Source organism: Cephus cinctus, unplaced genomic scaffold (genome assembly GCF_000341935.2).
Source record: "Cephus cinctus unplaced genomic scaffold, Ccin1 Ccin1_scaffold1184, whole genome shotgun sequence".
NCBI lineage: Eukaryota > Metazoa > Arthropoda > Insecta > Hymenoptera > Cephidae > Cephus > Cephus cinctus.
This window is the reverse complement of record NW_014333664.1, coordinates 1,312,769-1,336,993: the sequence shown is the minus strand read 5'-3', so window position 1 is coordinate 1,336,993 and position 24,225 is coordinate 1,312,769. Positions and strand designations below refer to the sequence as shown.

At 42.9% G+C, this 24,225-nt stretch overlaps 2 protein-coding genes across 7 annotated transcripts in view; one reads left to right on the top strand and one right to left on the bottom strand.

Moving 5' to 3' along the window:
• Positions 1 to 212: 212 nt before the first annotated feature.
• Positions 213 to 4,465, bottom strand: LOC107272433. The gene is made up of 3 exons (XM_015749599.2): positions 3,770 to 4,465; positions 3,479 to 3,605; positions 213 to 2,518 (listed from the first exon to the last, which is right to left on the bottom strand). Exons 2-3 carry the CDS (start codon positions 3,582 to 3,584, stop codon positions 1,632 to 1,634), a joined length of 993 nt encoding a protein of 330 aa, XP_015605085.1. The 5' UTR covers positions 3,585 to 3,605; positions 3,770 to 4,465; the 3' UTR covers positions 213 to 1,631.
• Positions 4,466 to 4,476: 11 nt separating this feature from the next.
• The window catches only part of LOC107272554 (putative polypeptide N-acetylgalactosaminyltransferase 9), a 118,168-nt gene continuing 98,419 nt past the window's right edge, over positions 4,477 to 24,225 (top strand). For 3 of the 6 annotated variants that reach the window (XM_015749813.2, XM_025089722.1, XM_015749811.2), the window contains exons 1-2: positions 7,465 to 7,927; positions 16,989 to 17,032. The gene's annotated coding sequence lies outside the window, so the exon portion shown is untranslated. Of the gene's footprint in view, positions 4,494 to 7,462; positions 7,928 to 16,988; positions 17,033 to 24,225 lie in introns of those variants that run through there. The other 3 variants (XM_015749812.2, XM_015749816.2, XM_025089723.1) reach the window with 3 other exon arrangements.

Below are 24,225 nucleotides of genomic sequence, written 5' to 3'. Positions count from 1 at the left end.
TCACTGCAAGTGTTATGGACAATTAGCATTGGAATTGTCGTATTGCAAACTGAGATACCGGTCGACCCTATTGGCATGGGTGAAATATTAGCTCGGATGAAAGTAGTGGCTTTGTTAATATTAAAAAAATATGTTATAAAAGTGTCATAGAGATTTTTGAGCGTGACTGTAATGCGTATACAATGTATTTTGGGTTTAAAAATAAAAGAAAATTATGGTTAATAGTGGTTTATTAAATTATAAGATAATAAATAATAGAGAGCCGAGAATACACATACAGGAATATCTTTTTCTTGATCAAATGCGAAATTATAAAAATATATTTCGTAACTCTATTTATCCTCTATCCACGAATGACGTTTAATCGAAAATCCAATGAATGTTTTACTCGAAGCTTTCAGTCGGCAAGTGTCGACGTTCGTACGCTCAGGATTTGTCAAGGCGCCGCCTGTCGCCGTCGGGCTGAGAAGCTCGGAGGGCGTCGCTAGCTAGCATTAAAGTGAACTTTGAAACCGAATGTTTGGAAACTCTCTTGACTAAATCATCGGATTTAATGAAAATTTGAGCCGACGTGTGTATGTTGCGCAGAGCGTAAGCTCGTGAGAATTAATTCGCTCCTACGCGAGTATTCGCGTGGGTCCGCCAAAATCATTTGACAAGTAAATCAAGAGGATCTTCCAGGAACGTATGAGAATAAATGAAAATTTGAATCAGCCGTAGAAATGTGTAAACTTTCAAATGGGCGACCCACGCGCTTAATTACGGAACAACGTTTCAAGAACAATTTTCTTTGATTGCTATTACAAATTAGGGTTCTTGTACTTTGGATAAATCGAGTGGCGCTGCCGTCGCTCGAAATGCATAAGTTATATGAATTTTCGTGGTATATCCGAGAACTAAATGTAATAAGTTTCCCATCGTTCCGGACGAAAGTCGATAGTCTAAGTTAGCATATGTTTTACATAGTTTTTTCATTGAAATACGTAAAATTAATTGTCCTACTCCTACGCAAAGAACATAGGGACCTTTGAGCGCAGCCGTAAAAGCAACAGATGGAACGAATAAATCTTTCATTAAGGATTTTCTATAAAAGCCCATGTTACGTAATCGCCAAGTTCGTTCTTTGATATATATATAAATATATTATCACCTTTGTTTTCGTAATATTTCTAATGCTTAAATCTCATGCATCGTGCAACGGTTACATTAAATATAATTAAAATTAATTAGATAAATAAATAAAAAATGTAGATCAGTGCCCTTCTTTTCATTATCAACAAGGCGTTGTAAGTACTGTTTTGTAAATATAATAGTATAAATGTCGTATGAAAATATACTTCTCGCTACCTATTTCATACATTTTAATTCATTATAGGAAACATTATTTTCGTTATTTCTATTTATCTAATTCTATATCCTATTCCTTATCGTTTCTACCGAAACACATCTTCATACATCTTAACCTGACGTATCTCTGACGTACATACATGTAAGACAGTCTTTTTCGATAAAAAAATCATATATTAAAACGCATTTCTGCAGATGTAGCATCTAGTATCTATAAAAAAAGAGAAATAGCGAAGATACAAAAAAACAATGGAAAACGAAATAAAAATATGATTTAAGGTCGTTTACAATCTATCAAAGTCAATCGACCCAAGAAAGTCCCGATGGATCTCAGTAGCCAGCGGCCAGTTAACGTTATCATCAATTTTTAAAAAAATATTCTCCTCGAGCTCCACATCCCATCCGCTCAAAGTGAAAGTACCGTCATTCTGATTATTAAACGGTATATTTTCAGCGTTGGACTTGTTCGATTTACGTTTTGAAAATTTCCCGCGCTTCTTAGGCACCCGAATCTTTTTTTCGAAATCGCTTCTCGGCACCTGACCCTTCACCTCCTCTTCTTTCTTAAACACGTTGCCAACCGCGTTGTGATTTTTTAAAACGCCCCGACCACTCTCGCATTCTGGGTTTTCAAAACCAGAATTTAAAAACTTCGTTAAGATAAGCTTCTTCAAGGGCAACATTTGCTCCATGCTCTCTTCGGCTTGCGTCCTGACGCAACCATTTTCAGTCTTCACCTCTTGCCCTTTGCCAAAGTTTTCATCGTTTTTAATATCTGTCCCCAACATACTCGTCTCAGGTTCCATCTTGATCATATCCAACGAATAAATACTCTTTAGATATGATACTTTCGAAGGCATATTCAGAAAATAAATTAACGGCACATCTTCGAATTCCAGTTTACCAATCGGTTTGATCTTATGGTACAATGTTGCGATAGCTTTTTTCTTAATACGTTCGGACATCCTTCTCACGTTGGTCGCCTGAGTTTCGCATTCGGAAGTCGATGGACAATACGCATCGTCCATGGCAGGTAAATCCAATTTGATATCCAAACAAGCGTTTCCCACCATTTTGTATTTCTTCTTCGAGATAGAAGCCCATTTTCTCAAATCGGGATGTACCATCTCGCAGTGCTCATAGAATTCGCCCTTCGTAACGAATATCGTACCTGAATGGAGCACAGAAAAAATAATAATAACAACAACGATAAAAATGGCCGTTTTCTCAGATAACGTCAAAGGATTTCATTGCCGCATAAAAATCACGTTACAATCGAAGATCAAGTATTGTATTGTTCCGGGCGTCCTGTAGTGCCTCGATCTTTATTGATTTTACGAAATACGAAACGCTCCGAGTAAACACGAATAAATAGAGATCCTCTAGTACGTAATTGATACGCCTGTATACGATATAAACACGCTGCTGCTTTCTTCATGGCGCGAGCCCGATAAACACAGTATTGCCAATGGCAGTCACTGATCGTGAGTATAGTATAATAGTATAGTATATATACGTATACACAGTACGTGTTTAAGTGGCAACAGAGTAACAGCAGTGAGTAGAAATAGTGGGAGGCATGGCTTAGAGTAGTCAAGATGGCGGATTAAGTGATAGAAGCATTGTCAGAGAGTGAGAATGAAATGTAAGAATAGGATCCAGAGAAGGTGTTATAAACAAGAAACAATGCTTTGGCAAATAAGACGAGTCATAACGAGAGTCTCGTTTATTTTTCTCTTGGTAAAACTGTCGGTGCTTCTGCCTTACTCTTTAGAAATATATATATATATATATATATATTTGGTTTAGCGAGTAATATATATACTGTACGTAAAACTGGAGTTTACAGAATTAATTAGAACGCGCTAGTTAGTTGCAGCTTCTAGAGAGAAAATTGTACGAAAAATTCGAAAAATATGGTGGCTCGAGTATTTTCGTTGCTCGAGCAGTTCGCCTCTCGAGAAACTGTCGTGCGTTGTGTGGTTGAAAGTTACGACTTGAGGTACTACCGGGTAAAATGTACTTGAGACAGATCCGAGGATTGAAAGCGGTACCTAGTAAATATTTTTGTACTAGGAACGAAGTGAACGCATAAATTAGGGATGTAAAATTTGCAATTAACGCTAATTACCGCAGCATTCTCGTTGCTTTTTTGCTATTCCATGAATCCTCCCTTCATGACGACGAACGTTGAAATGTCGTCTGCTCTCGTATTTACATTGCGAACACATATACATTGCTCCCGTATGGATCTCGTCCTAATAATAAAAAAAGATAAATAAGAGAATAAACAGAAAAATAAAACAAAAAATCTTGCTACAAACTTGCTAAGCCAACGTCAAAGATCAAGAAAAGAAAAAAAAAAGAAAGGCCTGAATTTCCACAGAAGCAATAATGTTAGGTCAGGTTAGGTTACTCTCACCTGTTGCCTTAAAGAGTATTTTCATGAAAAAAAACTCGCAATTGCGAATTTCTTTATTTCCACGTTTCGCATAGATGTTGGGTCGACGTAGCAACAAGAAATATGTATATCCGCTGAGTTTTCATACGCACAAGTCTTCATACGACACTTGCCACGATGATACTTATGGGAAGGCAACACTTTGATTTTGCCGATCGTCACTGTTTTCACCATGAGAGAGAAATTATATGGAAATAAAAAAAAAGTCACCAAACTACGAAATAATATTGGACATCGTACGGCACTGCACTCGACGAAGTTGATAGCTCGACGTAGTGTTAAGAACTGACGTCCAACGACTAAGAAAACTCCTCCATAAACTATAGGGTACGTTTCTATGAAGGAACAGCAAACAAAAACACTAAAGTATCAACCTTGAATGACCGCTAAGATACACGTGCAGCCCCGACCAACCCTCTCTAATCCACTGCGTTAGACCCACTGGGCCCCACTGTTCACTACCGCCATTGGATTCGGTGACGCCGCGAGATAAACATTGTTAAACCTACCGCCACGTTTTCAAAGAAGCTTAAGCCGAAAGTTGCCGTGATCGATTGTAGTTTCGTGTTTCGATAATTTTTTCTTTTTCTTTTCTATTACAGTGTAAACGTACAATATTCTTTCTTACGAACTTACGGAACGTGAGTGAAAAAGTGTATTGTTATTGTCGACGATCAGTACTACGGTGAGTGTATATTTTAATAATTACGTAATTTTTTTTTCTGTCTTTCCTCATCGTAATGCTAAGTTCCAACCCATAGTCTATTAAAGTAATTATTCCGCATAGCATAAGGACGCTTTTACATGGACAAAATTTTCGATTTGGAGACACCGACGGTCGACTGCTAATCGGCGTTGATTGCAAACTTGCGCAATTGTCCGTTGTATAATGCCTTAATAAGCCCTGCTCTTCTAGTTGCTTTTAGTTCGTCGTAGTATTCTTGAGGCTTCCATATTGAATTGGAAAGTTTTCGCGTTACTGGGAAACAGCGTACAATTTTTTTTATACTCTTTTTTCCGTGTCTCTGTCCCTCTACAGGAGAATTGAGGAACTTAGGACGCTCTTATTGCGTTATATTCGGAGCAGGCCAATAATGGCGGGGATAATTGTCATTGTGCTGCTGGCAAAGTAGAGCGTCGGAAACTCACTGCATTCGAGATACGAATATTTACCGCAAAGTGAATAACAATTTAATATCAAGAAATGATCATTAAAATATCTTTAATCAATTTACCGTATCCTATTCAGATTCTACGACTAATTAATATACAACGAATTGACAGTATACGACTAGAACGAACGTATCGTTATTTTATTTTTAAATCAACGCATTAAATTAATGTAAATGAGTAACATCCCGCATTATATTGATTTAATGGTGCTTTTCCGTGCACGTTACTTAAATAGCAATATCTAGTAATACTTGAATGATCGGTAATGAATTCAGTGTCATTAGGTAACATATCATCAGGATCTAATGGTTAATAAATGATCTTACGCATTGTGTATTTGAAATAAAATTTATGTACATGTCTATCTTGAATATGCTGAACAAATATTATCACGTGTACCGCCAATCTGTTTTTTTTTTTCGTTTGACTTTGTTATAACTTTTGGTTATTGAATATATAGAGTACACGTGTGTATCGGCTCTGAAAGCAATCTGGATTTTTTAATTATATCGTGCGGTAACGCAGTTACCAGCGCCTTTACCTCGTGGTAGCATTTATCAACTAGGTAACGCGAAACGACTGATTTCCCAAGTGAGCGGGTTGCGTCTGCACATACTATAAGTACGTGCTATATGTATATTAACAAATATATACACATGCATGCACATATTATTGGAAATTCATATCATACTTACAATTAGAGGACATACTATGGTATTTAACAATATTGATAGAGAATTATTGTTTTTTAAAATTAATGATTACAAAATGTGATTAGGTCAATTATGTAAAAATTTTATGTTAATATGTGACTAACGATCTTATAAAAGATATTACAAGACCCTGGCGTATGGTATTGAAGATCGTTCACGACGTATCATATTTGATGGATCCTTATGTAACTTTTCAAGGATACTTTCAAAAACAAATTGACGGAACGGAGAAAGGGAGTCCATCCCGAGATTGAGAAATAGGATGAAGGTTGTGTTTGTGATTTCTTTCTTGCGTTGGTATTTTTTTTTGTTTTTTCTTCTCTCCCTCCCACTTGATCTTCCACTTATTCGAGGTCCGAGGAAAAGGGATTGCAATGTTTCCAGATCGTACCTTGTTGTTGTTTTTATTTTTATTTATCGAGGAGGTCTCCGTGGCATCATCCCCTGGGATAGGGTCGATGTAGGAACTCACTTCCACCCTTGTTTCGCTCGATCGTGGATTCCAGGGTAATCGCACGACCCCCGAGATTCGGGGATTTCCCTGGATTCTTGAAATTCCTAGGACCTCCCGCGAATAGCGGGGAAAACCAGGTCTCTTTCTTCTCTTCTCTATAACGCGGAGGATCTCGTACATACAAGATCGTACGGCTGGAAGTTTCGGTATGGCGAAAGAGAAGCAGAGCAGCAGTGGCGACGTTACCTCTCGTGGCGAACGGAAGAATTATTAGAGGTAAAAGTTCCGGTACGTCGGTTCTTTTCGGATAGGCGATTAAAACTTCCCTCGTCGAATTTACAAATTCCTCAGGGGGTGGTAGAGACAGACGTAGAGAGAGAGAGAGAGAGAGAGAGAGAGAGAGAGAGAGAGAGAGAGAGGGCGACCGAGGGAAAGTAAGGAGAGCAATAAAGACTAAGAGAGAGATCAGGAAGATTCCGTTTGAGCGAGAGAAAGAAGCATAAACTCCTGGAGGACATTAGTTCCTCGCAGTGAACTTCGAGCGTTCGAATTAGAATTTAAATCTGCGGTTGGAGCGAGACTCTGCCCTCTTTGGTAATGGCTCAATTTCTTTTATCGCGATTACGTGGCGTTTTAAGTAGCCCGGGACACTCGTCAAACCAGGCGGAACAGTCCTTTTCGTTTGCATGTCGAGAGTAGGTGACTGTGCACGTATAACCTGACTCCTGAACTAAACAAGTTAGTAAAATGACCGATCGTAATAATCGTCCATAATCAGTGGAAGTTACTGTGACAAGTTAACCTTACTTTTTGAGATAATAATTATGTACGTGTATATCTTTCAACAAACTAAAATACATAACCTAAAAGTTTACCTGCGAGAAATAAAATCTGAAGAGCATCAGGAATCTGTTGTCCGATAACGTAGAGGGTGTCACATGCTGACTGGAATTATTTTCATAAACAATTGAGTATCATAGTCATGCTAATTATTTTACAGATCTTCGTATACATTCTGTGGGCTGAGACGAATATGCTTCGGAATAAAGAAAAGCGTGTAATAGGTTGTATGCAGAATTCTACGCGAAATGAGAACCGGGAACGTACGAGAAGCGCGGAGAAAGGAAAAAAAAATATGAAGAAGGTACAAGAGTTGCGAATAACGAGCGATAATCGATTGCGCATGCGTCAATGGCCGCCTTGCTCGGAGCGCGTCGTGCGTCTTCGGTAGTTTCCGCTTCTCTATGTCTCGTGGTGGGGATAGCTACGCGTCCAATGGAAAGGGTAGGGGTTGTCGAGCCGCGTGTCGTTGACAGGAGCGGCAGCCAGCAGGCCGAGTAAATTGCTTGTCGACAGTCAGTCGAAGCCGGCCTCTCGGCGTGGGAGCAGCGTCACTTTTTTTCTCGTGAATTTTTCTTACACAGTTCACGGCGTCGTTCGGACCCCCGCATGCCTGTGAGTCAAACGACGACAAAATTCCGTCGAGGATACGTAAAACTGTATTTGAGAGGACGGCGAGGCTTTCTTTATTCTCAACGCGAAGAGTAAACGATAGTAAAACTCTCGGGCATTAACTTCTCCCGCGTGAGAGGCAGTGATCGCTCTTAGTGCGTGCTCGTTGGAAACGTGTCCTGTGTGTGCCAAACATCTTCGTTTCTCACTGAGAATTTGAGATTTTCTTTCTTCGTTGAAGGAAGATCATCGGCAGTTTATATCTCCTGTCATTTTTCAGCTGCTTGGTACCTTCGCTTGGTATCTTGTCTCAACCTGAATCTCTTGGTGAGTGCTGTTATTATACGTAAGAAAATCTTGTGGAAGAGGATACTGTCGTGTCTTTTCTTTGGAAAACTGTCTGCTTTACTTTCACGTCAGAAATTCTTCTGAGAGGTTAAGAAGCGTGCGAGCGTGACCGATTAGTCGCTGGCTTGTGGTTCTCAACCCTCGTGGTGAAACCAGGATACGTTACTTGTATACGAATATGTTTATCTTTTCCTTATCTTCTGCGGTTCTTTGTACCCTGACAGATAAATTCTCAGGATACGCAGGAACGCAGGATACTGAGTAGAGAGTCGTATATTAATGCAAGGGACGATACAAAGCACAGAGTTATGGATCGATTTAACAGGTTCGCGTGTACATTATTCGTATTTTATCGGTCGAACGATTCTTACTTGCCCGGTCCATGCGTAAATAATTACCATTAGGTGGACCCGATTAGAGTTTCGTTTTACTTCTGCGTAATGTCCGTGGCAGCAAGACTCCTGTTTGGAGCACCGTCGTAATTTTCGGTATTAAGATTGCGATTGTTAGATTAACGGTTTCGCGATAACGACTTTGTTGGTTGAATGTACTAGAAAACTTGTTAGAGGTTATACGTAGCTGTATGACTTAATTGTATATATTTTTTTTAATTTTCAAAGCGACCCGAAAGATCATATTTCATTGAATACGTATTTTTATGGTTAAGGGACGGGTGCTTGCTTTTTTATCGATGTTATTTACTGTTTCTGTATTTAAGGGCTCGTCAGTTAATTTATTTACCAATCGAAGATACCTTACAGCACGGGTTGCGCGCTCGTATAATTTTACAAATCATCCGGCTATTTTCTCAGCGTAATGAAAAGCTCTAATTTTTATTCGAAATCCTAAAAACTCGAAGTTTCTTATTACGAGTTGTTTCACGTCAAACAGGCAAACGAGTAAAATTTATATAATTTCAGGAGCCACATTTCCTTTGATTGAAAAGCGAAGTGCCTTATTCAGTAAAAAATGAGGGCTACCTTATATTTCCTCACGTCTTAAAAGATTAACGTTACCCTGTTCTCGCTTAAGGATTTTATTTTTAATAACGGCAGAAGCTCCAAGGCGAATTTACTCGTTGGTCATGCAATATACAAATATACATATATATTACACCCAGACGCTTAAAAGAGTATAACTAAATCACATCCATTCATGAAACTGATTGAATTCATTGATTACACTAAAAGCATACAGAGTAATTGATCAAATTTTCCTTTTTTTTTTTTTTTTTCTGTCCCCTTGCCATGACACTTTGTACTTTAGTCTGATGGAACGCTTTAGCCTGTAGCGCAGCCGAAGCCATTGTCTTACGATTGAAAATCGATCAATTATAATTTCTCCCCGTAAGGCTTAAGGCTGGACCCAGCGTCGCGACGCGGGTGCGCGTCTATAATTATCCCTTTGGAGGCGTCTCCCATAATAGAGGACGCAGGGCATTTAGACGCGACGGGTCCGTGTGTTTATTCTGGTTTTCGAAAGACCTCTCGCGGTCAGTGGGGTTAGAAAATTTGAGCGAAAGGGTCATAAGCCCAACCGCAGCCATGATGAATATAACAGAGGTCGTGATAGAGTTTGAATAGAAATTCTCGTTTGAGAAACGGCCTTAAGGTTGTTTAAGGTCACAGACTTGTGTTACGCGACAGGATGACGATGACGATTATGTCGGTCGTGTGGATTTTCAACATAAAGTAGGCCTCAAGGCCGATCTATACGATAGCTTCGAATTTCTTTCTCGTCTGCTTCACACTTTACGGTGTGCGCGCGCTTCAATCGCTTTCATGGATACTCCCGTGTCCAATGGATTTTCTATCAATCGTATCGCCCTGCACTCACGCGCTATGCTTTCTAACGAACGTGCTCGATAACGCAACTGCATTCGGTGATGCAGGCTCTTCCGACTACCTGTGGAATTTTACGATTCGTCATGAACATCATAATGGCCGATCGTTCTGCGATCAATTTTCGATGGGACGGCTGAGCCGTCCGCGCCGGAATGTGGAAGTGGGAAACGACGAGGTCGGGAAATGGTGGCGGCGGCGGGAATGTGGGACGCCGGGAAGCAACGCGCGATGTAATCAAGGATTTGCTTTTGTGCCAGTGCTTGGGGCTTCATTCAACTTTGGTAACGAAACGTGATGCATCTTTAATTAAATCTTCATTGCGGCTACCGGCGCAGCCGGAAATTTATTCCCTGCATTTCAATCCGTGTTTGGCTTTCATCTTGACTTTTTTTCCCTTCCATTCTACACTTTTTTTTTTTTTCATTCTCCGTTCTCCGCTTTTTTTTTTTATATGTAATTCTTTTCTCCTATTTCACGTTTCCCTAATGGCTACAAACGTTCCTCGGTGGCTTCCTTTAAATTTAACCGTACCTTGTTCAGCTTATCTATGAACCTTGAAAAAAAATTTCTTTCATCGAGCCTATCCAAAAACGAAATCGAGCCTGACTCGGCGACGATTAATTTATTCGGATTTCTTCTCTCTGTATGGAAATTTTTTATTCGACGTACTTCGTGTTCCATTAACGGGGTTCGATGCATGCTAAATCCTAATTTTTGTCCTTAGACTCCAGCTAGTTAGTCAAAATACTGTGTCTGCAGGGGCAGCAGCCGTGATGCAAAGTCCAATTAATGCGTATCGATTTGCAAGATACACGTAGATTTGGCATGTAGAAATTTTGGCTTCGGTGACGTTTAAAATCTTGCAGTGGGGAAAAACCTTTCACCGATCGCGCATGCGCAGAGAGGCGCACGCCTAGTGGCCATCGGTGACATATTTACACTGCGTTGGGCGGCGGACATTTAACATTTAAATGTATATCCGCGCACTATACAGGAACTAGCAGTTTTCTGTGCTACATGGACATATGTACCTGGTAACGTATATACGCGATTGTTGCGCGGAGCTAATAAATATATATCTATATATACGCCAGTGAAATTCGTGTTTTTGGTATTTCTCCATTTTCAATCTGTTTCATCGATCCACTTGCTTCACTATGTATCAAGCTTTATTGACGTTATCTCTATCGAATCGAAATGATTTCCTCCCCTCCCGCCTCCTTCGTACGGGTCGCCACTCGCGCCGATTCCACTCAAGGAAATCGAACGGCCAATATAGATTATCGTTGTTTTATTAGTAATAATTGCTTTTCCGTACGGGCAATGCATCCCCCCCTGCTCCTGCCTCGCCCTATTTTTTTTCCCCCTCCAATCACTCCGCATCCGCTTTGTATACGTTACTATCGACGCGTCGCGGTATTATTCGTATTTTCGAATGAAACAAAAGAAATTTCTCTTGGGTTCACCGAACAAGCCAATAACCGACAATGATAGTTACACGTGTGTCTGCCGAGCGATGGAAAGGTTTTGAAAATTGTTCAATTCCTTTTTTTTTTCTCCATAATATTTTTTCAGTATTTTTTTTTCCCTTTTTCGACATTGCGATTTCTTTTTCGCCATTTCCCGCGAATACCGAATCCGTTGCTTCTTCCTTAAGGTGGCTTTCTGGAGTAATTTTGTCGAGTCCCAATATTCGTTTGTTTGACGCGTGCCCGTTACGAGTTTTCTTGACGATTCACGAAGGGCAACTTTTGCCTCTTGGAAAACTTTGTGAACGCGCCTTAATGCCCGTGGCTGCTTAACGACCGGGAGAGAAGCAGAAATCCTCCCCGTTTCTTAACTGCATAGCCTCACCGGTAAACATGTGGTCAGACCGGTTGATTCCCGACGGGTCGGTTTCCTTCTCTCCTCTCTCTCTCTCTCTCCCTCTCTCGTTTCTGCCTATCTTTTTCTTTCTCTCCCTCGAATACATGTCGCACCTACTGCACGGCGAATATATATATATACACACACACACAAATAACCTGGTAGTAACTTTCATCCGTACGTATCTACCTGGCAATGTGTGTGCGGATTTATTATTCTTATTGCATACCTACTCGTTCCTGGATGTACCTGACTGCGTATAATCAGTAAGGATGAAAAATAAAAAAATAATGATATACATAACGGACACTCGAAATGACGAAAAACATTTTGGCTGTCAAGTTAGCGTCCCGGCGTTACGTTACCTCGCAGATCGTTAGACGTTGGCTCGATTTATTTTCGCATTTTTGCCTTCAGATCGATTCGCGGTCACGTGCAAGCGGGTCAGTTGTTAACCCCGCATTTGTTGATTTCGATCAGCCTACCGTGACTCCCGAGGAATGATTTTTCAACGGTGTCGTGTTGCCGAGCTGTTCTTGTTATTATTATTCTCTATGTCGGTCGCGCAGTGTCTCCTGGCTTCGATTCCCGTTTATCCGTGGCATCGGCGCTTTGCCTTGCGTCTTAGGTCAGGGTTCGTAAACTTTGACAGATTACATTTATACGTAACCTTCCACGGCTCCGAAGTACTTTGACGAAGATTCGCTGCTAAGCGAAAATCGTATATCGGATGGAACTGAGTTTACGCGTATAAATAAATCATGGCTCTGACGTACGATTTATTATTCAAATGAATATCAAACTGGCGCCGATGCGCGTTATCAAATTTTCATTGTCAGGGCTCCCCTCCAGGTTGCCCGTGGTAATTAACCGTGATCATTAGGGACTCGGCGTTTATTTTAATTTTCACTTTTAAAGGGGTTGACGCTTGCTGGAGCTATATAGGAAGTTTAAGGCTACTTTCAGTACCCTATTCCATATCCCTTCGATGCCAACGTACTCTCGTTGGCCTGTGTAATTATTTTTCTTTTCCTTTCTTTTTTTGAAAAATTTTTTTTTTCCCTCCATACCTTCTCTTTGTATTTTACAAGCAACTATTACTCTAAGCTTATATTATCGCCGTACTAATTTACTTTGACGCCGACGTACCGCCATTGGCGCCGCCGACGAGTTGCCTCGTATCGATCAAACATTTTCATCCTTTGATGGATAAACGTTGCGCAATTGGGGGGTGCAAAATTTGGAAAAAGCTGCATAACAAATGGCACGGGTTTTCTTTCCGCTGCTTTGTGCAGGTCTCGCGGTATCCTGGGTCAGTGCGGCGGGGTACGAGTGTTTTGGAGGGAAAAAAGGAACATACGGCCGCCTTTAACGATCTGCGTAATAGGTACACGTGGGCTTTACTTCGCGCGAGAGACGTTTGTTTCGAGCGATAAGAGAAACGAGAAATAATCGCGGATTGACGCCGCGCCGAGTCGCTTTGCCTGGACTTTGCGGCACGAAACCCGATTGCCTCGCGAGATTTTTCCCTAGCGAACGCGGGAGGCTAAAAGGAGCGCGTCTACGAGCGCAGACCACGCTACACGTCGGTGCGGAGGTGGTATTAGAGGTTAGCTCGATTTCGTGAAAAGTCCTTCATGCGGGTGCCTCGGTACTTTAAGAATTTGCACTTTGGTATCGAAATGGCCACTTTGCTTGTGGGATCTTTTTTTATCGTCTTGCTTTCAGGCTTGCTCTGGTCTTTGACACTCACTTGCCAGCCTGCTGCGTAAAGGCTGCAAGTACCTATGGAATTGGGTACTGCGGTTTTACTTGGGTCTGGGTCTCTGTGTACCTATACGGACAATGACCCCAGCTGATGCGCCGTGACAGTCATTACGAACACCTCTTTGCTCGTGCTGTCTCTCTCTCCTCCCTCTCTCTCTCCACTCTAATGATTATTGTCCACTTCCCGTTTTCAATATCCTCATTATTGGTCCACCATACTTGGTTACTCGTCTACTTGGAGTAATTACTATGTTTCGTATGGTAACTGCTGTGCAATGATAGAACGTAACCCGTGGGTACACACGTAAAGCGGTATAAAGGGAGATACGACATGTGGAGGAGGTACCCTTTAGGTTGGTAGCGTTTCATTTTTTTTTTTCCTTCGTCGTTATCCAGTCGAGTCTCTCTTTAATTTTATAAGTCGTGAAGTCGGTATCTCTTTACGAACGCTGGTCCGTCGGGATGAGAGCGCCCCGGTGGTCGTAATGGGAACTGGACTTTGAGGAGGAAGAAAAATGAAATAAATAAAAAGTCAAATCGAAAATTAACTTTTCCCACTCCGATCTTCTTCTTACCCCCCTCCTCCCCCCTCCCCCCCTTAAAGCGTGCTCGCGCGCGAAATTCAATTTTCTCGCGAGATGGTCTTTGTACAATTTTTCTTTCCCCCGTCCGCCCTCTTTTCTGTCTTTTGACATTTCTCATCTTTTTTTTTTGTTTTTTTTCTTCTTCTATTTTTTTCACGATCCTTCGATTAAATCGTCGAACGGTCGAACTTCCGTCTCGTTTGTCAATTTGTAGGTTACGAGCGGAAGGGACTTATCGTAACGGATCCCGAACGTCTGCATTATTCGATTGTAGGTTATATATACCGGGTTTAATTAACTTGGATATTTACATTATTAATTGGGAATAATTAATGCAGCCGCAGGCTGCCGTGGCTCGATGAAAATTAATGCGGCCCTCGGGTACCTCGCTCGCGTCGTTCGGGAATCTTCGGGAGCCGAAGTTAACGGGGACTGCGAACAATGGGCATCATTTTTTTTTTCGTCCACAGGGTATATAGTAAGTTCGCGTAATACTTTGTCGCGTCTACGATCTTTTACCCTTTCGTCATTTCCCTGAGGTCTCTGTAATTCCTTCCTTCTTCTCTTTTCCCTTTATCTCTCCTTATCCCGTCTCCAGAGGGTGCTGACGTTCCGCGTCAAACTTTAAATGAAACTCTTCGTTTCATTTTAAGTTTTTACGAGTATCCCCGACCGCCAATTTATAAGCGTTCCCGTAACGGGTCGCGCCACCGGCTCAAGGACGCTCGGGCATTTTTATTCGAGATTCTTGAAGTCCCTACGCAACCAACCTTAGCCGACCTAGTCTAATCATGGACGACTCAGGTTTCTGAGAATTGTATTTTTTTTTGACCTTCTTTTTTTTCCCCTCTTCGAATTAATTCCTATCGGTCTCCACGTCAGCTGGTAAACGCTTGTTCTGTTGGCGCACACCTAACCTGACCTAACCTACATGCAATATCAAAGTTAGCCGAGCGTAATCATTCCGAATGCGTGTCGGCGAGTCCTCGTTTAACCACTTTGGGTTAAACGCACGAGAAATCGCGGACGGTCCGAAGTCGGCTGGTGCCCCGACGGGCTTGAACTGAATCGCATCGAGCGACAACCGCGAGAAACGTGTCCGTTTACATGTTTTTTTTCACGTTTCCATGTACGGCCGTTCTTTTTCAATAGTCGTCGCGCGGCGTCGTGGGAGTCCATAGCCCGATGCTAATTAATTAGGTTAATCTCTCGTCTCGACGGTCACCATAAATCACAGGAACGTTTAGTGCGACAAGTCGCGCCGTTGGAAACGCCATTGGTATCCATTAATCGCACTCTGCGTGTAGACGTATATATACCATAGAGTTAATACAGATAGAGCAGACAAGCCATAGGCTGCTCTGCAAGTGGAAGTGTCCGTTCGCTCATAATGAGAAAGAAAGAGATAGCCGAACCCCTTTAGCTATCCGTTTTTGCACCCTGATTTGCATCTATCTCTCTCTTCGCCGCTGCCGCGTTGAGAGCTGGCTTGTCTGCTCTATCTGTATTAACTCTATGATATATACACGCCATAGCGTTTGACAAAAGGTTTTCGAGGGGCCATCTCCTTATGGCTCGCAATATTAAAGAGTCCCCCGGATCTCGTATCGGTCCCACAGCCCACGTTATTTCGTAGCTTCGCCGTGCAATGCGAATTGTCAGTCCGTACGAAGTGGAAAAATGAGATATTGTAAAATTATGAAATTCTCCTCGATCAGAATGAAATCGTTATTGCACTTCGTGTATGAAAACCTGCATTCGTATATGATTGACACGCGGAAAATTTTGAAATCCATAAATACGAAGCACTGTATTTTCGATTGTTCAAAGAACACTTTTGACTCGTTGCAATTGTATTTTTTTTTACCCGCTCGTCGATTCGTTATCTTAATTTTATCCTGGCAGCTCCCGAGAACTGCATTCAGCGCTGAAGTAAGTTTAGCGATTTATCCGCGGACGGAGGGATCCACGCGAGTGTTCGCATCCGAGATTATGAACGGCTTGCACTTTGTTCTCAAGTGCAATAGCTCCAGGCCCAATTAAAACTGCTTTTCCCGGGGGTGCAGTGCAGCTGTTACGAGCCTCGTGAATTTTCGTAATTCGCCCGAAAGTTGCCGAGCGCGTTGCGCGCGGGGCTTAAGGTTGTCCTATGTCGATGGGAGACCGGTGCGAGAAGTCTTGTTAATTTTTTTTCTATCGCATATAAGTATCCATCTCACTTGAGACTTTTTGAAAATTTTGAAATTTTTTTTTTACACCCGTTTCTTGGCCAAATTGCAAAAAATTCCTCATCGATATTCCAATTTCCTATCGGGATCGTTCGATCGGGCGCTCGATAAATGATATGGCTCGGGGACGCTGTTACGTCATCAATTGAAATCATTATGACGACTGAAAAGGGCAGCCCCGTAATTGAGAGATTTTTTTTGCCGATCGCGTAAACGATGTTAGGCTCGTATCCATTGACGCTCGTTATCCATCCGTACAAGATAAAGTCAAATAAGACTCTTGAGTTGTCGTACGCAACCTGTGTATATATGTATATATATACCGCTATTCAGGTTAGACGTACGACTGTAGAGAATCGCGTGTCGTCAATTTTTCTTCCGAGCTGAATATCTAATACGAGCAGCCATTATGATAACACTTTGAGTTATTCCGCGATCGATACGTCGTTGGCGTGTCATCCGAATGCGAATAATAGAAAATGGCGAGGCTCCTCGCCATTCTACAAGGTACTACGGGCACACTTCTATCTGTCATTTATTTTTATATATCGTATATAACAGTTTATCGCTGCTCCTTAAGCGTGAGAATCCCCAATCGTCACGATTCACGTCGCGACGTTCAAAGCCTCGCTCTAAAGAGGAGAAACGTGTGCTCTGTGCGGTGCTACATATTATATGTATATTTTGTAATAAACTTTTTTTTTTCAAAAAGTCGAATTAATTTTTTTTTTTTTCATTTTATCCGTTTCAGGTGTAACAGTGTTGCGTGATCATCGGGAGTGTTTCATGGGATTGGTGAGTGAAAAATTTTGAATAAAAAAAAAACTAAAAAAATTTTTTTTCGGTTACTACGTCAATTTTATAATTCATTCTTCTTGTGGTTATTGTTATTATTTTTTCTATAACTCAGTAACGTAGCAATGCAGATGATACATAACAATGACCCCCCCCCTGCCCCCCCGGGATTCAAGGGGTAATATAAACGTTCCCACCGAAGGGGGGTCTCTGGCAAGGGGGGTGGCGGGTTTCCTTAGAATCCCGGAAATCCCTTAGAATTACGTCACGTCCGGCACCCTCGCCGCCGCAAGTAGTGACAGTGATCAATTGCGTTCGACCCTCGCCGATCGATGGGTCTTGATTACCGTTAAACGCGAGCACGAAGTTAATTACGCATTCTTGAGGAGCCCACTGCCACGCTGGCCCGATTGAACGTTTTAGCTTTCTGCGTGTATACGGGGTATACGTATAATAACAAAAAGGCGAGCGACGCCCGTTTACGAATCGGGGCGGCGTCTCTACGAGGCACCGCGACGACGTCGGGGGTCGGTCCGTTGGCTTACGGCTCCAACAGGGAAGGAATTTTTGATTTTGCGAAGGCTCGGAATATTTACGGTCGTACAAAGAGATTCTTGAGATTTATTTAAAGGGCTCTGCTCGCTGGCGTTACTTCTCTCTCTCTCTCTCTCTCTCTCTCTCTCTCTCTCTCTCTCTCTCTCTCTCTCGCTCTCGAAACTTGAGATACCTCTTTGGAAAAAATTTCAAACGATTTAAACAATTCCTGGCATAACTCGACTGTATCCACTGTTGAACTGCAGCCCAAGTGGTCCGGTGCATCTTGATGCAATTGCATCGTCTTACGTTTTTACTCCGCGCTGCACCGTGGGGCTCTGCCACGGCTACCTGCCAGACACACCGCATGGCATTTGGTTGCTGGAGTCAAAGGAAATTGCACTGTATGGACTTCCCGTCTATGTACATGGGTATATCGTAGGTACTTATACTTCACGGTGGCTGTGTATACATTCTATGCCAGGTTATATTTCTATGCTCTCTATAGTCTACGGTGCCTATAAGCACTCACTGCTTCTTTTCAAGCGATCCGCGCAATCATTGCGGCTGTTTTCTTAATAGTCGATACAGCGTCACAAAGGGCCCCCCCCCACCCTTCCAGTGGTTTGGCATTGATTTTCTTCTCTTTGCCTCTTCTTCTTCTTCTTCTTCTTCTTCTTCTTTTTCTCCCTCTTTTTCTTCTTTATCGCGAAAGCGTTACGCGAAGGGTAACAAAACGAGAGAAGAAATACAAAAATAAAGGGATCCGCTGCCACGGCATAGCTTTCCTTTATTTCGCCCGTTATATAACCACGATCAATTCTTAATGTACTTTTGAGAGAGATTTATGTACGCGTACGCGAATGGCATATATCTGCGGCAGGCAAGCCACGTGCGTACGCATGCCGTCTAGGGGATTTATGGTGATTTCCCCCCTCCCGGCCCCTCTTTCGCTTTTGTTTTAATCAGAGACGCCCGCGGTACTTGCCAGGAAGATTTCTGGGGGCAGCTTCCCAATGAGCCAAACGTCTTGATTTTCCCTCGAGCCCGTCTAAGCTGCATTCGGTCGCTGTGGCGAATCATTGGTCGGAACAATAATGCGAATTGTAGTTCCCGCGAACGCGCGTTGCCGCCACTGACGAAGGGCGCTGCGAGGGGGTTAGGTGGGGAGGGGTTTACTCGTGGTGGGGGGGTGCGACATGAAGTCCGGCAAACGCTGAGGAAGGGGGGTTAGTTGGATTTAATTTTCTCGACCAGGGCCCACCCATGCCGAGTCGCATTGCTCGAATGTTCTAGAAGCAACACGGAGGGTTAACGGAATCTATGTCTTGCTGGGTAAATGGTTATGGCTCGCGGCTGTCGGAGGAATTGTTGGATTCGTTTTTCTTTTTTTTTTGCGAATGACTTACGCGATCCGTTGGATTTATATCTGTGAGGTGATGGGAGAAATTTTTTTTTGATTCACCATTACCACTCGTGGAACGAATCAACGGCTGCACGTTCCATTTCCTTTCTTTTTTCTCGTCCAGCCATTAATGGACTCTCGACTCTTCTCCCGTCTGCACTTTGATGTCAGGGCTATCGCACCGTTTATCCATGTACGCGCGCCTATCCTCGATCACTGTGATTATCGATTGAAAATTATCCGTACGGCCTTGTCGCTTTTTACCTTCGTAAATTTAAGGCTTGCCGTACACTCGAAGTGGGATGACGTCGCTAATCAAGCATTCTGGGTCGTCTGCAATTGGGTATCCGCTTAAGGCTCGTTTGGAATTATCGACGCGGGTCGATCGATACTTTACCGACATTTCTTTAGGTCCTTGACGTTCGATTCGGTTACGTAAGAATTTATTAGGATACGTCTTGCTCGCGCATGGATATTTTTAACAAATTTATGCCTGAGGAGTCTTTAATCTTTAATTGCATTTATCGCTTTATTATTATTGTTATTATTTCGTTACACGTATACGGATTTGGGTACGTCCATTGCCTTTTTACACGTGGAAGTAAACGTTGCGGATGGTCGGGACTCTCGAGGAAAAATTCAACGATCCTCCGAGAGATCGTATATGGGATCCATGGTATTCGGCATTATAATTCTTGCAGTTTCCGTTGTTATCGACGCTCGCCGATTCTCACGTGTACACGATATATACCTACTTGGCGAGGTCTGAGATAAGGGATGCTCGTGGCGCGTGAAACCGAGATGGAAAAGTCAGGCTCTCGGCTGTTATTGCCTTACCCTGTTATACACGTGGGCGCTTGTACCGGTGGGACAATGCTACTGCGTGGGACTGTACTCGACTTCGTACTCGGATGTAAACGTTAGTAGGTGGCGTATCCTCGGGCTAAATAATTGCAACCTGCCACTGGGCCATTGTATCATCGCCATGTATATATATATATATATATATATATATATATATAACGCGCTGCGCGACACTTGTAGTACAGTGCTTTAACGACAATTAATGCAACTGCATATGTATGACACACACATCCTTTAAGGAATCTCGGTTCTCGCGCTATACGTTTTGTACGATTTTGCAATCGTAATTGTTTTCTCTCTTATTTCTTTTGTATGCCGATATATATATGTGGGTGTATATTAACTATAGTTTTTATATACATTAAATAATTATCTGCCTAGAATAATCGCACAGGGAGGGAGTCTTTCGCGATGCATTAAACGTTATAGCGCTCTTTCGGTGCATTCGGAATGCACTTTTTTTTTCTCTCACTCTCTCTCTCTCTCTCTTCGCATACCTTCGGTACCCAGGCCAGAGAGGACGGGGCTGCGTATCGCTGGAATTGGAGCGGCGAGCCAGCCAGGATGATGGCGGCTTTTGAAAAGCGAAGAGAAAGACGCATTACAAATTCACAATGGCATTGTGCGCCACTGCATCATCTTCATCCAGCGTGCCCGGCGCTCTCGCTCGTTCCTTCGTCGTTCCATTAATGGCTTCCGCTTCCGGTCTCTCGATCCTCCCGCATTCTGCGCTCTCGGCGTCCCCTTCTCTTGGGGTTTCGTTCGCTCGTTTCACGTACGGAGGCGTCGCAACGACTGTTTCTGGTATTTTGTTTTCTGCGGTTCTTCTTTTTTTTTTTTCTAATTTCTGTAATTTTTTTTAACTTTTACGGGAACGAAATTCTGAAATCTTTATTTTGTCACCTCGGGACACCGTTTACACGTTTATCCTGTCTTTTATGTTTTTCGTATATTTTAGGCGGTTCGTCCCCCCCCCCCAACCCCACACACATTTCGACGTGATATCCAAGGACTTATTAAATTAGGTGCAAATATGTAAAAAAAAAAATGTGACGGTTTTCGTAGCGCGATGTCAACCCAGATTAAATTCCATCTCGAACTAATTCAAGCCACGCGTAATTAGCAAGGCCCCTGTAGGAATTCATTAGTGTTCAATTAATTAGATTGATCAGTGTCTTATAGGGGGGCAGGTGCGGCGGGGGGAGGCTTGGTGAACTTGTACGTAATTGACGTGTATACGAAGAAACAGTGAGAGCCCAGGGGTATACAAGTTTCTTAAATAGCTGAAGAAAAGAAGGAAGAGAGGGAAAGTTTTATCCAGCCGGTAACTCGATTGTCTGATAATTGTGGGGCTGAGGGGGGGTGGGGGATGGCTGTGCAAAAAGGGGAGTTTGACCAATGATAAGCAGTCAGCGATTTAAGGTAGAATTAAATGCGCCAGCTGTGCACGCACTCGCGTATATATGCATAATACTAGTAGCGTCAAATTTGCTATCAGCAACGGAAGTGTACAGTAGGTGTTCTTCCTTTCTTCTTTTCCTTATAGCTGCCTCCTCATTGAGATGTGCCCCTCCCAGTACACTGGGTCTCGTATAAGTATCCGGTACACCCTAACTCCGTCGAGAAAGTCTGCGAATGAGTGTCGTAGCCGAACTCTTGTTCTCTCGCAGTGGGACGAAATAAAACTGAAATGGATTTTCCGAATGGCCCCACGGTGGCGCTAGTGTCGCTAGACTGGGAACGGCGTTAAGCGGAAGCGCGCCCGGTAGATACTTCCTTCGAGGACGTCGTATTTATACGTCTTCCGGTACTCCAGAGAAACGGAAGCTACTTTGCGGATGATGAAGCGATCTTGGATATATACGTGGTTTCTTTGAATCCCGAGCTGTTTTATATAGAAACGTGGGATTAGCGATTATCCCGTTGACAGTGGATTAAGGTCTCGAATTCCGTTCGCTCGGGGTTAGGATCGATAAAATCCCTGGCTAATCGCAACGTACCCTTCCTCGTGTGCTTGCCGCTTTTACGTGAAAATCTTGAGAGGACGCGTTAATTGCACTTGAAATAATTTCTCTGTTGCATTTATTTGGAAAAAAAAAATTCTTCTACCGCTTACCGCACATACGGCCGGTGGTACTTTGTTTTTGTTTTGACGGAAACGAAAATTGACGTTTTTTTACAAAAAAAATGTTCTCAAAATTATTTGTTTTGCCAGTACCCTTTGTGCGAGCTTGTCGCTTTGACTTCATTATTGTACCTTTATGAAACCGACGTGGGGGCAGCTGCGCTTCCCGGGAATGAAAAAGACGGAATTTTTACGACCCGTTCTGCCGGGTCCTCTCTTCCTTCTGACCTCCCGTGTACTCCGCGGTGTCCCGGGAATCTTCGTTATGTTGGGAAACATTTAGGTCACCCTGGAATTTCGGGAGTTCTCTTTCCTCCCCTCTCTCGTTTTCTTCCTCTTTCCTCCCCTCTCTCGCTTTCTTCCTCTTTCTTCCTCTCCCGTACTCTGAGCATGATCGTGCAGCCATCTGGGCCTTAGGTGGCATTTACCAAGGTTGACATTTGCAAAGTGGCGGCGAGTGCTGGATACATCGTCACTTCGTGTGTGTCCCTCGTAACGTAAGCAGGTACAGTCGGCGCGTGAACGACCAAAGCTATCCAGATCGATGCGCTTTCGCGCGACCGATGCATTTCGGCAGGTTTACCTTTCCTTTATGAATGCACAGGAACTGCACTCGGCACTGCTATACACGCGTGTGGCTTTGCCAGTGCCGAAACTGTTCGCTCCCGTGACCTATAGGGTTTCTCACTCTCGTCCCTTCTATCGCACGTTACTTCCGGTTACCAGATGTAATTTATGGGAGGCCTTTGAGATATTCTCGACTGGAGGTAACGTTTGCCTTGCTGCATTGCTGGATGCATTTACGTCGAGGGCGAGAGGCAGTGGGAGGGGTTGGGCGGGGCTGGGAATACCTTTACCTTTATCGATAAATACCTTTATCGATAAATTGCAAGGTCTAACGTGGTCCTGACCGCGATGAAAATTTTGTGGAAGTTTTCTGGAATTTTGATATTAAAAAAAATGTACGTGAATAGTGTAACGCTGGTTTTAGAGTGTATGCCTTGTGTGGATTACGCAATAGTGCACTGAGGATACACGAGACTCTTGTATCCATATGTCATTTTTGTACACTGGAATCGAAGGTCGCGTGCACTGAAAGGCTTAACGGGTTACGGTCGATGTAAAATTTTTGTATGGATTGTACATTTATAACGGGTAAGTCGATTGGTAATTATTCCATGTCGCTATATAAATTTTCATAGTGGCTCCAGCTGCACGTGTAATTAAAAGATAAGTTTGACGTATAAACAAGCTTCGCTTTCAGTCACGTACCGTTTGATTCTTTCTTTTTAATTTCCAATGCATTCTTATCGGTTACATAAATTTTCTTCGATCCATCAGTCTCTTTATAAATTCATCTCAGACCAGTCACGTTTCTCGTACGACGACTGTACGTTGTTATCGCTGCCGGAAGGAAATTTTGAGAATTGTTCTTTTTTTTTTTTTCGGCCGAATTTAAAATTGTCCTTTTATCTTCGTGCGCGCGCACGGCTTTACCATTTGCCTTTTAAAAGATACGCGTTCGTTCCTTAAGGCGGACGTCCACGAGACTCTTGGCTTCTCTCTTGCGCAGGAACCTGGATGAGCAGCAACGCTGACCTCGACATCCACATTCGCTAACACTTACGTATGCGCATGAAGTCGATATCAAGGCAATCGGGAAATAAAGGTGGAATCGCGCATTGCGGACGATCCTTTCACCCTACGGTCGGTACATCGTCAGAAGTAAATGTCTATCATTGGCTTAATATATATTCGCAATGTGACCTTTTGACCGATGGTTTTTTTTTTCGCAAAAAATTTAGCCTCGCAATTCGAAAGGCGTGCAAAGTTCATGCTTAGTTATTGGCCAATGACGTCACACGTATTTTACCCTACGATCACAGGGAACTGAATTTCGCAAATATCCAATTATTAAATTAATCGCGAAATCCCAGATTCGACTTTGCCAATATCTCAAGGGAACACCGTGCAGAATCTTTCCCGACACCCGATCGACCGGTTACCCTCATTGGCTTTCTGTCCAATCGGTATTATTTTCCAAAAAGTACATTCGTCCTAAGTTCGAATTTCTTTCGCGAATAGCTTTGCGAAAAATATTCGCGAAAATTTCGCCGGCCAATGTATTGCGCCACGCGTCGGATATATATCAGGGATCACGGGGCCCATCCTGTCGTCGGGAATATTGCGCCGAGACCCTGGAGGAAATTTTGCCAGGATTCTGCATGAGGGATGACGGAGCGGGCGGTCGGTCCGGGGGGGGGA